We start from the raw sequence: 15,072 nt of genomic DNA on the forward strand, positions 1-15,072 counted from the left end.
CTGGGTACATACTGTGGAAAGAAAGCTTTGTTACTTAGCAAACCTTAGTGTCCAGAAAGTTAATATGGAGGTAGAGATCACAGTTGTTATGGATATGATTTTTTTTTTTTTGGTATTTTGTGTTTTCTAAAATTTCTTCAGTGAACATGTATTGTTTTTGTGATCTGAAGAAACATTCTTTCCCCAAATCACTTGCTAGAAATTACATTCTGAAGCTTCATGCACACTGTCATTCTCTATATTCAAGATTAGGACTTGGCAGCAAAGCTACAGCAAAGTACACAGACCTTAGGTCAACTCGTGATTGCTTTGTTTTTCAACACGATATTATTAGTAGGAGAGCCTTTACCACTTGTTAATTCAAGTGGTTCAGAAAACAATGTGTTCAGAAAACAATGGTATAAATGAGCCAGACTAGAATCCAGCTATTCCTATATTTCTATACTGTATTTCATTTTCCTCACACAAATGACTATTAAATGTGAGGACAGAATTTATTAAATTAGGCTAAAAACCACCAGTCTTACAGGGAAGTACCAAGTAATTATAAAACCGTATTTTTAGTGTACTGTAACAACAGGCTTAGCTGGACAACAGGTGACGTCCAAATTACACTTTGATAATCTGTCTGCAGAGGGATCATTATTACTTCGGACCCCAAGTATCAATGGAAAGGAAAAAAAGTCACGTTTGTATTTAAACTTTATTAACTTAATGAATTCATGGAAAATGACAGGAGAACAATTTGAAATTCTTACAAGTTTATGTCAAAAGCAAAAGTATAATTTCCTAGAAAAAAAATGAAAAGGCTTGGATACAAATGTGTCCTTTTAATAGAGAGTAGAATTCAGTCTTACTAACTTTTGAGGCAGAGACTGTTTCATCACAAAAGATACTTAGCAATAATTTTGCTCTACTGTTGAAAGACAGTCTACTTAGGATTCATATGTGGGCTCTAGAGCTCAAGTAAATTAAACCAAAGAAACAAATTCTCTAATGTTGAAAAGACACATCATTCTGAAAACATAGCTGTCTTCCTAACATCTCTCCTTCCAAATCACCTTTCCTACTTCTTACTTATCTTCCTGTTTTTTTATGCAAACAAAGTAAACATTTTTTCTTTTATGTAAACACTTTGGACAGATTATTCACATTAAAGCTTACTTAAGAAAAAAACACATTAACAAGAGCAGCAAAAAGTTAAATACTGAAAGAATACGTCTAGGCTCTAGCATTAATTCACTACAATATCCCTGTTAACAGCAAACCTTTAAGATGAAAGGATTTTTTTGTCTTCAAAACTGGAAACTGATTCTGGTATTTTCTTTGCTTTCAGCTTAGAGAATCTTTCATTGAGTGAAAGCTTAGTCTGTGAAGGAAAGAGAAGCTATGACTTCAGTGGGTTAACATTAAAAAATACTCATGGAACTTGGTTATTGAAGTAGACAGGGGACAGCAGAAGAAGACTGGGAGTGACCAGAGAAAGGCCATGAGTTTGAAGAGACTGCATAGAGCTCCTCTCTGTGACCCTGAAAGCATGAAGGAATTTGCCTGATCTATGGTATAACCACCTCTTGGGTTCTTACAGGCTACACAGTGTCCTCAAAGGGCTTAATTGAAGAGGCAGCGAAGAAAGCATACAATTACCCACAAAGTAAGTGGGATGAGGGACAGGCTTACTTCTATGCAGTGGAGATTAAATGCTTCAACTATGCCCAGGAATCTGGTCATCTGCCTTGTGAAGACACCCCTAGGGCTAAGTGACTTCCAAGTGGTATTATTAGTCTATATAACCAGCTGGAATACCTCAAAGATCTCCCAAGACTTAACTTCCAGTCTCTTCCTTATATAGACTGGCACTGAGCCTAAGTTTCTCTCTCCATCTTCAAGAAATTGCTTTTTACCACCACCCCAAAACCCAAATCAGAAGCCAGACTGGTACTGCTCAGAAGCACAGTCATCTCTCCAATACTATAAATTGCCTGTTTCCCACGTCTGGGTCATATGCTTTTATGTGGAACACAATTAATCAGAATACGGATGGAACAGGGTGCTCTGGTTAATTTAATCTGTTGCTAACTGAAGTTTGGCAGATCATTCTTTTGATTTCAACCCCTGCTGTGAAAATCTGTAAAATTACATTAGTTTTTTGATTTTTGTTTTTGTTTTTGCTTTCTTTAGTACACAGTCTGGTAAACAGAGTGTCTCCTTGGCAGCTGAGAACCATTTTGAACTTTAAGACCACTACAGATGTAAATGTACAGTAGATTGAAATAAATCCATGACTGACTTGAAGTTCACTTTTAAAAAATGAGTAATTGAGGTCAGTTTATTTTCTTGACCTCCATGTCTTTCACAAAGGTGAAATACAGGGAAGAAATTTCTTGTGTATTAAAGGGCTCCAGAAAGGCTTTGGTTAACTACTTTTTTCCCTATACATAAAAGATAACCCTTGTATATACTTAAAATAGACATGGATTCTTGAACATTTCATGGGCAAGCTTATGGTGCAATTCTATTATATTTACCTGATTACCAATTGCTTGAAAGTTGAGTTTCGGGTATTTTCCTTCAGGCTGCTGCAGAGGACTCCTGGTTATTGTTTTTTTAGTTGCTAGGAGAGAAGCTTCAACCCCACATCTCATGTATCTGTCAATTAAGTATAATATTTAATAAAAACATATTTCAAAGGCACTAATTAGAGTAGCAACTTTGGGCCATTCAATTTAGCCTCTCTAGGTCTCTTTTCCACCAGCTATATAAAGAAGAAGGTATACTCAAGAATCTTCAAAGTTCCTTTTAGTATTAAGATTGCAAGTACTGGGGCTCCTGGGTGGTGCAGTAGGTTAAGCATCTGACTTCTGGTTTCGGCTCAGGTTGAGATCTCAGGGTCATGATCTCAGGGTTGCGAGATCAAACCCCATGTCGGGCACCATGCTCAGCTTGGAGTCTGCTTAAGACTCCCTCTCCCTCTGCCCCTCCACCACTTTCTCTCTCTCAAATAATTAAATAAATCTTAAAAAAAAAAAAAATATTCCAGGGCACCTGGGTGGCTCAATTAGTTAAGCAGCTGATGATTTTGGCTCAGGTTATGATCTCACGGTCCTGGGATGGAGCCCCACGTCAGGCTCCGTGCTCAGTGGGGAGTCAGCTTGAGATTCTCTCTCCCTCTCCCTCTGCCCCTCACCCACCTCTCTCAAATAAATAAATCTTTTTTAAAAAAGATTCCAAGTATTGAATCTAGGAATGTTTGTGTAACATCCAAGAGGATCACTTGCCTGCCTTAATCTAGCCTTTTTTATATTGTTACTTCAAAACCACTAGATGAGTTTTGCTACTACTTAAATGCCAAAACAGTTTTACTGTTATGTCAGTATGGCCATTCCTATAAGCATTTGGAACAAAAGTAGCCAGAGCTTCCATATATAAAGAAAATGCATTAGTAATTACCTTGGGCTTAGCAGGAGGGAGGGAAAGGAGTTAATGGGGAGTGACTACTAATGGGTACAAGGAGTTTCTTTTGGGGGCGCCTGGGTGGTTCAGTCGGTTAAGCATCTATCTGCCTTTGGCTGAGGTCATGGTCCCAGGGTCCTGGGATCGAGCCCCACGTTGGGCTCCCTGCTCAGCAGGGGAGTCTGCTTCTCCCCCTCACTCTGCCCCTGCTTATGCGCTCTCTTTCTCAAATAAATGAATAAAATCTAAAAAAAAAAAAAAAAAAGATGAAGTCCCTCAAAAAAAAAAAAAAGGCGTTTCTTTGAGGGATAATGAAAATGTTGTAAAATTAGATTATGGTGATGGTGACATAACTCTGTTAATATACTACAAGCCATTGAATTGTATACTCTAAGTGGGTCAACTTTATGGTGTGAAAATTATACCTCAATACAGTTGTTATTTAAAAAGTAGCCAGCACATGTGGACACATAGAAATTAATAGAAAAAGCAGCCTGGCTATCCAAAAATTTTCATTCTGCCATGTTGCAGGGGTATCCTCTACTTAGGGCTTCCTGAATGGCTGATGGTGGGTCTGGTTCTTGCTCTGTCTTATTGTAACAGCTCTTCATGAAAATAAACAGCACAGAAGATTTTTTTTTTAATGGATGGCTAAACAGTTTAAGGGAAAATGTTGACCACATGTCGTGTCTTCATCTGTTTGGGCTGCTTTAAGTAAATAGACTGGGTGGCTTATAAACAACAAACATTTATTTCTCACAGTTTTGGAGGCTGGCAAGTCTAAGATCAAGGTGCCGGCCTGATCAGGTTCTGATAAATGCCCTCTTCTGGATTATAGACTGCCATCTTCTAGCTATGCCCTAACATGGTAGAAGGGAACAGGGAGCTCTGTGGGGTCTCTTTGATAAAAACACTAAGCCACATTGGCTCCACCCTTATGACCTAATCACCTCCCAAAGGCCCTACTCCTAATGCCGTCACATGGGGCATCAGGATTTCAACATATGAATTTGGGGGACACACAAACATTCAGACTATAGCATGTAGTCATACTCTATAAGAGGTAGAGAACAATAAAAGCCTAACAGCTGTCCGGTTATCTTGATATTGTTAGTTAAGTTGCTGTAGTCAGTGGTTTTAAACAAGTCAGGTATTGTTTTCACTGTTGCTTTTTTTCTGGTTATAAATACTGTTCCTATGAGGACCCAACTGGACCAAAACCCATGTTTGATTTGGCAAAAAGAGAGACTGCTCTGAGTAATTAAATAAATATTGGTTTGCTAATTAACTTTCAGTTCTACTCTCTCTTTCCTTTTCTTTGACAACATTCCATAGAACAGGGACATGTTTTTTTGATTTTTTGAACACAATATATTACATTATTAATTTGAAAAGCAGGTAAGTGTAACATTCTAGATGTGGTAGGCAGAATTCCAAAAATAGCCCCCAAAGTGTCACCTCAGAACTGTGAATATGATGAGATATCACATCCATAGCAAAAGAGACCCTGTAGATGTAATAAAGTTACGAGTCAATTGACTTTAAAAGAGGGAGATTATCCTGGTTTATCTGGGCTGGCCTAATCCAATCATGTGATAAAAGTAAAAGGGGGGGGCAAAAGAAGAAGTCAGAATGATTCAAAGAGAAGGAGGGGCACCTGGCTGGCTCAGTTGGTAGAGCATGTGACTCTTGATCTTGGGTGTGAGTTTGAGCCCATGTTGGGGGACTTTAAGTAGAGATTACTTAAAAAAAAATAAAAATCTTGGGCGCCTGGGTGGCTCAGTTGGTTAAGCGACTGCCTTCGGCTCAGGTCATGATCCTGGAGTCCTGGGATCGAGTCCCGCATCCGGCTTCCTGCTCGGCGGGGAGTCTGCTTCTCCCTCTGACCCTCTTCCCTCTTGTGCTTTCTATCTCTCATTCTCTCTCTCTCTCAAATAAATAAATAAAATCTTTAAAAAAAATAAATAAAAATAAATAAAAATAAAAATCTTTAAAAAAAAGAAAACAGACAAGGCACCTGGGTGGCTCCATTGGTTAAACGTCGGCTCAGGCCGACAATCCCATGATCTCAGGGTCTTGGGATTGAGCCCCACGTCGGGTTCCCTGCTCAGTAGGGAGTCTGCTTCTCCCTCTCCCCTTTCCCCCCTGCTTGTGCTTGCTGTCTCTCTCTCTCAAATAAATAAGATCTTTAAAAAAAACAAAAACAAAGAATGAGAAGGACATGACATTTTGGTTTGAGGGTAGAGGGGCCCAGCAAGAAAGGGAATTCAGGCTACCTCTAGAAGCAGGGTGACCCCTGGCTGACAGCCAGCAAGGAAACAGAAACCTCATTCCCACAACCTCCAGGAACTGAATTTTTCCAACAACTACAATGAGCTTGGAAGCGAATTCTTCCCCAGAGCCTCCAGATAAGAGTACAGCCCAGGGCCAGCAACTTGATTTCAGTTCCATGAGGCTCTAGGTAGAAAACCAGCCCAGTGCACCTGGACATCTGAGCTATAGGACTCTGAGATAATAAAGGAGTGCTGTTTTAAGTGGTTTGTGGTAATTTGTTTAAGCAGCAATAGAAAACTAATATGCTAGGCTTTTAAAAATTTTCACCTCGTTTTTACTTGTCCTAGTGGAGAGAGACTATAGAAGAGTAGAGGGGCTCCTGGGTGGCTCAGTGGTTGAGCATCTGACTCTTGATTTCCACTCCGCTCATGATCTCGGGTAGTGGGATTGAGCTTCTCCCACCCCGCCCCCACATAGGGCTCTGCGCTCAGCAGGGAGTCTGCTTCTTACCCTCTCCCTCTGCCCCACCCTCTACTCGAGCTTTCTTTCTCATTCTCTCTCTCAAAAAAAATAAATAGGGGCGCCTGGGTGGCTCAGTCGGTTAAGCATCTGCCTTCGGCTCAGGTCACGATCCCGGGGTCCTTGCTCCCTGCTCAGTGGGGAGCCTGCTTCTCCCTCTCCCTCTGTCTGCTGCTTCCCCCCCTTGAGCTCTCTCCTGTCAGTCAAATAAATAAGTAAAACTCTTTTTTTAAAAAAGAAGAATAGAAAGCCCACAGCTTTATAGCCACACAAACCAAATTTGAATTGATCATTCAAAATTTGAATTATGTTATTAGTTGTACTGTTTTGAGGAAGTTAATATACCCTATTGAGCTTATTTTATTCATCTATATATGGAAATGTTCATACCTACTTCCTGGGATTGCTGGGGATTAAATTATATCACAAATGTAAAAGTGCTTAGCACAGTGCCAGGCACATAATAGGCACTCAGTAAATGCAATCGATTGTAATTAATCTGCTCCTATGTCCACAGCTCTTTCAACACTTCCACAGATGCCCTTGGTTAGACCCACTTTGAAGGGAGTCTAACAGCTCTGAAAGGGTACACAAATGCTCCTGATAATTTCGCCTGGCAAAGTCCTCCATGCTTAAATCTAAGATCATTTGGAACACTGAAATTTACTTAGTATGTCTGGTATATATTATAAAGAGCAGAGGGTTTTAATCTTAAGACTGAAAATGAAGAAAAATCTTCATGGCCCCGAATTCTTCAGGGTGACAATTCCTGCATGCTTTAAGTAGAAAGGATACAACATCAGGACACTTACACTCACCATAGCAAAATGAAACACGGAAATCTCAAATATAAACAAAAAATCAAACCAGGCAGTTCTACTCATGAATTTTCTGGTTCTATATTAGGATCGTTAACAGAAATTGTTATGGACTGTTCAGAATCAGATTCTAGAGGCCCCCTGGGGTAAGTTACCTTTATTTGTTTTTGTTTTATTTTTTTCCCCAAGAATAATTAAATTTAACTGTACAAATATCTATCAACAGTTACCTTTCACGTCTTCGATCACTTTCACGGAAGCTGTAGTCATTTTCTGGTGACATCTAAATGGGAAAAGTTGAAACAAATCATGCAAAACGCTTCCGTACTCAGCACAAGGTGCTTATTTTCTACATCTTCAATTGACTAACATTTCCAGTAACAATATTCTCTTTGCTTGATCCTTGGTCTCCCGTTCAATTTCAGATTTTTCTCCCCTATTCACTGATGCAAGAATGTCAAAGCCATGGGGCGCCTGGGTGGCTCAGTCGTTAAGCATCTGCCTTCAGCTCAGGTCATGATCCCAGCGTCCTGGGATCGAGCCCCGCATCGGCTCCCTGCTCAGCCGGGAGCCTGCTTCTCCCTTTCCCACTCCCCAGCTTGTGTTCCCTCTCTTGCTGTGTCTCTCTCTGTCAAATAAATAAAATCTTAAAAAAAAAAAAAAAAGAATGTCAAAGCCAGGGGGTCCCTGAAGATCAAGCAGTCCAACCCCCTCACATAGCAAATTAGGGAATGAAGATTGGGAAAAGTCAAATGTCCTCCCAAAGGCCTTATAGCTCATAGTGACCCAGAAGAAAATTCTCAAGATCTAGATGTGGCCTGGATCCACATGTTACTTGTCTGAATCTAGGAGAAAGATAATAATTGTAGATAAAATCCACAAAGTGTGTCATTATAAATTTTCTATAATAAGCCTGAGATATTAACTGTAATTAAGGTAACTAAGTGGGAGGTGCCTGGCCTGTTCAGTCAGTAGCGGGCGACTCTTGTTCCTGGGGTTGTAAGTTTGAACCCCACATTGGGTATAGAGATTACTTAAAAAAATGTAAAAAAATAAAAAGATAGCTAAGTGAGATGGAGAACTGTATTATCCTAATAACTTAATTTTAGAAAGTCTTACCTATATCCCAATCAGACATTTCATGTGCAAGTTAGGATTTTTTCCAATGATTAGCTTAAATTCCTTATCCTTATAATTACTTTGTAAATGACAACACAGGTTACACCTACATGTGGTCAATGAAAACTAACCAAAGCATAATGAAAACATTCTATTCAAATGTTAATTGGCCCAGATCACTCCACAACTGAACTGGTTTCAGTGCATCCAGTTTATATGTAGCTGGTGTTTGGTGGTTCAGCTGTTTTGATATGAAATCCTAACCATAGTTACGGTTTGCAAGCAGATTTGGTACTAAGAGCCTTACAAACAATATAATAGCAGCCAAAAAGTCCATCAAGCCAGCAGACTATAAAAGGACCATAACGCATGGAGGTTTTCCTCAAAGTTAATGGTTACAGATCAAATATGCTCTTACTGGAAAGTTCATGTTCAAGTTGGAAGCACATATTAGTGTTCATAAGTAAACCTGTTACGGAAGGCAGCCCTGAATTCAAGATGGATGTGTGTCTAAGGGCAATGACTCCATGAGCTAAACAGAGCCTCACATATGTTCACCCATATTCTACTCCTGGCAACACTAGTTAATAGGGTCCTTGCCAAGACCTAAAGAAAGATAAGGACACCACCAGAATGGAGGTACGGTTTACACGCAAACCAGTGGCAATCACAGCAGATTGTCCAGGAGCTTCACGAGGTGGTAGAGAAGCCAGAAAAAGAGAAATGAGAATAGGAGCCACAGAATTGGAGGGAAAGGAGCAGGAATTACAACTCGAAGCTATTAGAAGAAAGGCATATGAGCTAATGTGATTATTTCTAAAATAAATTGATCAATGCCATTTCCTTCCTTAAGGTCTTTCAATACCTCTATATTGCCCTTGATATAAAATCCATACCCTAGCATGGCACACAGGCCCTCAGGGATCTGGCTCCTGACACTCTACCTCTTCACACTTACCTCTCAATAGCTCTACCCACACACTTTACACTTGAGCTCAGTGATTTTCAAACTATTTTTTTTTTAAGTGGTAGAATACCAAGTTCTAACAAAACCTTATTTGGTATCCCAATATGCAAAATATTGGAAAACAAAACTGCTTTCATTGGTGCCTAGGGCACCGCTTCGAAACCGCTGGAACTCTGCAGTACAAAGTTTGAAAACCACTGCAGTCTGGTCAAAACAAGCTAATTACAGTTTCCCAAACGTGCCGTGCTTTCTTTCACTTCTATACCTTTATACATAATGTTTCCTCTGACTAGAATGCCTTTCCCACCTTTTCTGCTTTGCTTACTTCTACTCAGCCTCAAGGACTCGAAGCAAACATTCTCTCCTCTTGGATGCCTTCCCTGACCTCCCTAGCTGGTTTGTACCTTGGGCCCACCTCTATCTAGGTATTTTTGCTATATTTTCTTTCTCTCTCTCTCCCTCTCTCTCTCTCCCACCCCTCCTTCCTTCTCTCTTTTCTTTCCTTCTTTTTTCTTTCTTTCTTAGAGTAAAGATTCTTTCTCAAGTACATAGCACATATATATATAAAATAAGTATTAAATATGTATATATAATATATATACATTATGTATAATAAGTGTTCAAAAGTATTAAATGAAGAAATACTACAAAGAAGTAGAGAAAGAAGGGCCTAAGAAAAGGCCACTGAATTTGACAACAAAGAAGTAATAAAAATCTTTTGATAGCAAAATTTATTAGAATGATAAGAACTGAAGTCAGGTTTGAGAAATGAATGGACAAACAGAAACACTTAGGAGGTTGTAGGTGTATCTATCTGGAAGCCTATTAGATATTTTCTTCTGATTTTTTTAAAATATTCATATTTGCCCCTATATTCTCATGGGGATTTTTAAAAAATTTGTTTTTTATTTGACACAGAGAAAGAGCACAAGTAGGCAGAGTGGCAGGCAGAGGGAGAAGGAGAAGCAAGCTCCCCGCTGAGCAGGGAGCCCGATGCGGGACTTGAACCCAGGACCCTGGGATCATGACCTGAGCCGAAGGCAGGCGCTTAACCGCCTGAGCCACCCCAGGCGCCCCTCATGGGGATTTTTTACTTCATGTTGAAAATCTCTTCAATAACAAGTAAGTATATATATGTATAAAATCCAAATCAGAAAATTAATTAGACTATAAGGACTTTTAAAAAGGCATGCATTTTTAAAGTAATCATGTCAATATGGCCATAATGAGCATTTGGTAATTATAATGAATAATTTAATATAATCATCATCATAGTAATAATAAAATAATAAGAACCCCAATTTATGGAATGCTTGCCATAATCCAGTCCCTGTGAAATCCAATTTATCGAATGCTTACCACAATCCAGTCTCTATCCTAAAATGTTTACATATATTTCAATTAATCATTACAACCTAAGAGATCAATAGTATTCCCATTTTATAGCTGAGAAAACAGGCTCGAAGCGACCTGCTCAGCCTTCCTTAGCTACCCTGTCTCATCGAATCTGGCACCATGGTTATAAAATGGGCTGTTGTTTTAGATATCACTGAGAAAGCTTTTAAAAGCTTTTCACTTTAACTATGATATACCATTGAATGTAAGGCACTTCCTGATTTCAGAGATATTAAAACCTAAAAAAAAAGTGTATCTTGAAATCGATTAGATATGGTATGAGGCGGTAGAAATAGGATTCCATTCAAGCCTGAGTCTAAAGCCCCTATCATTAGTCACTACACCATACCACTTAGATCTCTTTAGCTATCTCGTAGATGTCCTTCATTCTAATCTTAATTAGAGGGGAAGAAAACTAATATTGAGAGCAGGGGAGGTGACTTGTTCAAGGTCATACACACAGCTAGTAAGTAGATTAGCCAGCCGGGAAGGGAAGCCAAGTCTCTGAGACCTAGACTAGAACACTTTACACTATATCATGCTGCCATTTAAGCTACCCTGTCTTTTCCTATAGGTAAAGAGGTATTGGGAAAAATACCAGAGTGTCATGTATAGGAGTAACTATTAGATGTTTCACGAAGGAGTTACATCTACTCAATCGAATGCTTATGTCAAGGGCGGCTGGCTGGCTCAGTTGGAAGAGCATGTGACTCTTGATCTCAGGGTAGTGCGTTTAAGCCCTATGTGGGGTGTAGAGATTACTTAAATAAATAAAACTTTTAAAAATAAATAAATAAATGAATAAATAAATAAACAAACACTTATGTGAAACACATTGGTTCTGTATTAAAGATGGAGTTTCCAGCAAAATAGATTTAATTAGCTTAATTGATAGATAACATTTCTTATAATTGCCATTCATAGAACTTCAGCAAATAAGTAATAAATAAAATAAAGACAATATCCTAGGGATTCAGTGATTGTAAAAGAGTATTTAAAGTAATACATGCAGGGCGCCTGGGGGGCTCAGTCATAAAGCGACTGCCTTCAGCTCAGGTCGTGATCCCGGGGTCCTGGGATGGAGCCCCACATGGGGCTCCTTGCTCAGCGGGAAGCCTGCTTCTCCCTCTCCCGCTCCCCCTGCTTGTGTTCCCTTTCTCGCTGTGTCTCTCCCTGTCAAATAAATAAATAAAATCTTTAAAAAAATAATAAAAATAAAAAATAAAATAGTACATGCTACTGGGGTACCTGGCTGGCTCAGTCAGTAGACCATGGGACTCTTGATCTCAATGTCTTGAGTTCAAGCCCCATGTTGGGTATGGAGCCTACTTAAAAAAGAAAAATACTACTAATAAGCTTTATTTGTGGGGCAGCTGGGTGGCTCAGTCTGTTAAGCGTCTGCCTTCAGCTCAGGTCATGATCCCAGCATCCTGGGATCAAGCCCCGCATCGCATTGGGCTCCCTGCTCAGCAGGAAACCTGCTTCTCCCTCTCCCACTACCCCTGCTTGTGCTCTCTCTCTCTCTCTCTCTCTAATAAATAAATACATAAAAATCTTTAAAATAAAAAAAAAAGTTTTATTTGTATCATCCTATCTCCCTTGTGTCTAATGCCCAATTAGAGGCTAAATAACGTAAGATAAGACGAGGGTAATGGAAGTAGGAACCTTTTGTAAGCAATTGTACCACAAGGCTGGAAACATTTGACTCATGTTGACATGTGTGACATACATGACTTCTTCCTACACTGTTGTTGGTAAAAAGGTTTTAACAAAGTATTAAAGTAATCATCAGTACAAGCAGATACCAAAACTAACTACTAGAAAGAAAGTGGCTTCAAAAAGAAAAGCCTTTTCAAAAGAAAATGATATAAAAAAACTACATAGACTCTCTGCTAGAAAACTGAAAGCACTGGTACTTACCCTTCGATTCTTGTTCATTTGATCATGTCTTTGCTGCATCTGCTTCTGGAAGTATTCTTTCCTTCTTTTCATTATTAAAAACCTGATACAAATCATAAATGTTGATACTTTAAAAAGCAACCTTTTATTTTGAAAGAAATTATGTAAAACGTATGTCTTCAAGTAATATTATTTTATTACGCACAGTTCATCATCTGAGCTAAGACAGAACGCTGGATGCAATTAAAATACAGAAGAGTGTTTTGGTAAGTGATTTTCAGCTTCGGTGTGAATTATTACTTACCGCATGCATAACAAAGATCAGAAGTTAACCAGGCATTTGGGTGACTATTTTTGTTTAAATTTTTTTCAGGAGTGATGTCAGCAAGATGGCACTGATAGACTCAATGCTTTGTTTCCTCAAAATTCCTAAGTTGAAGCCCAAACCCCCAATGTGATGGTATCTGGAACAGGGGCTCTTTGGTAGGTAATTAAGTTTAGATGAGGTCATGAGGCCAGGGCCCCATGATGGGATTAGTGTCCTTATAAGAAGGGGAAGAGATCAGAGTTTGCGGTCTCTCCACCATGTTAGAACACAGAGAGAAGGTGGCTGTATACAAGACAGGAAGAAAGCCCTCACCAGACCCCAGCCATGATGGCGCCCTGATGTAAGACTTCCAGCCGCCAGAACTGTAAGAAATAGACTCCTGTCATTTAAACTACCCAGTTTGAGGTATTTTGTCATGGCAGCCCAAGCAGACTAAGACAATGGCAGACTAGGAAGCTATAGGTCCTCCTTGCCTGAGAGATAACACTGAATTAAAAGCAATATATAGACTAGAATACCTCTATGAGAACTCCAGAGACCAGCTGAGAAGCTGGTATATAGCACCCAGGCCATTGTAAAACCAAGAAGGGATTCCAGTGAATGGGGTAGGAATATCCGTGACAGTTAGTGTGCCCATTTGTGTCTTTCCCCCTAGGCTGCGAGCAGAGAGCAACTGGGAGGAAGCCCCCATACTAGGGCTCCTCCCTTGGGATGGAAACTAAAGAGTGGACCATGTCTGCAATGTTCTGGTTTCTCTGGGGGCTGCCTGAGGGGCTGGTTTTTGTCTCACCAGACTCGGAGCATTCATGGGACCAGTGCCGGAGTCTGAAAGCTATTGAAAACAGAGGCAAGCAGCACATTAGAGCTGCAGTTCTGTAGGCAAATGCCAAGGGTCGCAAGATTATAAAAGGTCTGAAAGGTGCTAGAGCTCCCAGACAGTAGATTTGTGGCCTTCCCCTGCATAAAGCCAGTATGCAAAGACTGGGAAAGGTGTTTGTTGTTTCAAATGCCCAAATCCCTTGGAGCGCCGGGGTGGCTCAGTTGGTTAAGCATCTGCCTTTGGCTCAGGTCATGATCCTGGGGTCCTGGGATCGAGCCCCACTTCAGGCTCCTTGCTCAGTGGGGAGCCTGCTTCTCCCTCTCCCTCAGCCTACCGCTCCCCCTGCTTGTGCTCTTTCTCTGTCAAATAAATAAATAAAATCTTAAAAAAAAAAACAAAAACCAAATGCCCAAATCCCAGCAAAAAGTATAAGACATACAAAGAAACAGAAACCTGGTCCAATCGAAGGACCAAAATAAAACTGCAGAAATCAGCCTTGAAGAAATGCAGATTTATGAACTACCTGACAAAGAATTTAAAATAATAGTCATAAAGATGCTCAATAAGCTTAAAGAGAACACAGGTACACGACTAAAAGAAATCAGGAAAATGATGCATGAACAAAATAAGAATATCAGCCAGGAGACAGAGACTATAAAAAATAACCAAACAAACTCTGGAGCTGAAAAATACAATAACCAAAATGAAAAATTCGTTAGAGGGGTTCAACAGAAGATTGGATTAGGCAGAAAAAAGAATCAGCAAACTGGAAGACAGGTCATTTGAAATCATTGATTTGGAAGAGCAAAAACAAAAACGAATGAAGAAAAATGAAGAGAGCCTAAGGGATTTATGGTACAATTATCAAGTGGGCCAATATATGGATTATGAGAATCCCAGAAGGGTGAAGGGGGGCAGAGAGCTTATTTGAAGAGGTAGAAGCAACCCAAATGTCCATCGATGGATAAATAAAGTGTGGTATAGACACACAATGGAATATCTTTCAGCCTTTAAAAGGAAGTAAATCCTGTCACATGCTACAACATGGATGAACCTTGAGGATATTATGCTAGGTAAAATAAGCCAGTCACAAAAAAACAAATGGCATCTCACTGGCATCTTTTTTCAAGAAATAAGAAAAATACTAACAATTGGGTACCAAATGGAGCTAGGGAATAGTGAAGAATTTGGGAATAAAAATAAGGAAATCAATCACTCTGAAAAGATGTCTGTTTTTAGAGTGATACATAGTAAATTAAGGATTTTAGATCCAAAGATCTGATTTGTCGATTATAATCAGGTTTGACTCTGTTGCAAGAATTACTTGGAATGCTGGAGTGGTAATAAGATGTCAGTTGTCACTCTATAATTGGAGTTTAAATGGCAAGCACTCCAAAACTAAGTACCTCCTTTCCTCTGAAGCTATTATCTGTGTTTAGAAAAGCTTTCATCAGGTGGATAGCCCAGCTAATGTAAAGAT

General features: G+C 39.6%; 1 protein-coding gene across 1 annotated transcript in view; it reads right to left on the bottom strand.

Annotated features, from left to right (window-relative positions):
- Window positions 1–729: 729 nt before the first annotated feature.
- The window catches only part of LUZP4 (leucine zipper protein 4), a 43,177-nt gene continuing 28,834 nt past the window's right edge, over window positions 730–15,072 (bottom strand). Inside the window, 4 exon segments of the mRNA XM_027608686.2 lie at window positions 730–1,369; window positions 2,529–2,649; window positions 7,295–7,347; window positions 12,466–12,547. Coding sequence (XP_027464487.2) covers window positions 1,271–1,369; window positions 2,529–2,649; window positions 7,295–7,347; window positions 12,466–12,547 — 355 coding nt within the window. The 3' untranslated portion in view covers window positions 730–1,270.

The sequence above is a fragment of the Zalophus californianus genome, chromosome X, assembly GCF_009762305.2.
Source record: "Zalophus californianus isolate mZalCal1 chromosome X, mZalCal1.pri.v2, whole genome shotgun sequence".
Lineage (NCBI taxonomy): Eukaryota > Metazoa > Chordata > Mammalia > Carnivora > Otariidae > Zalophus > Zalophus californianus.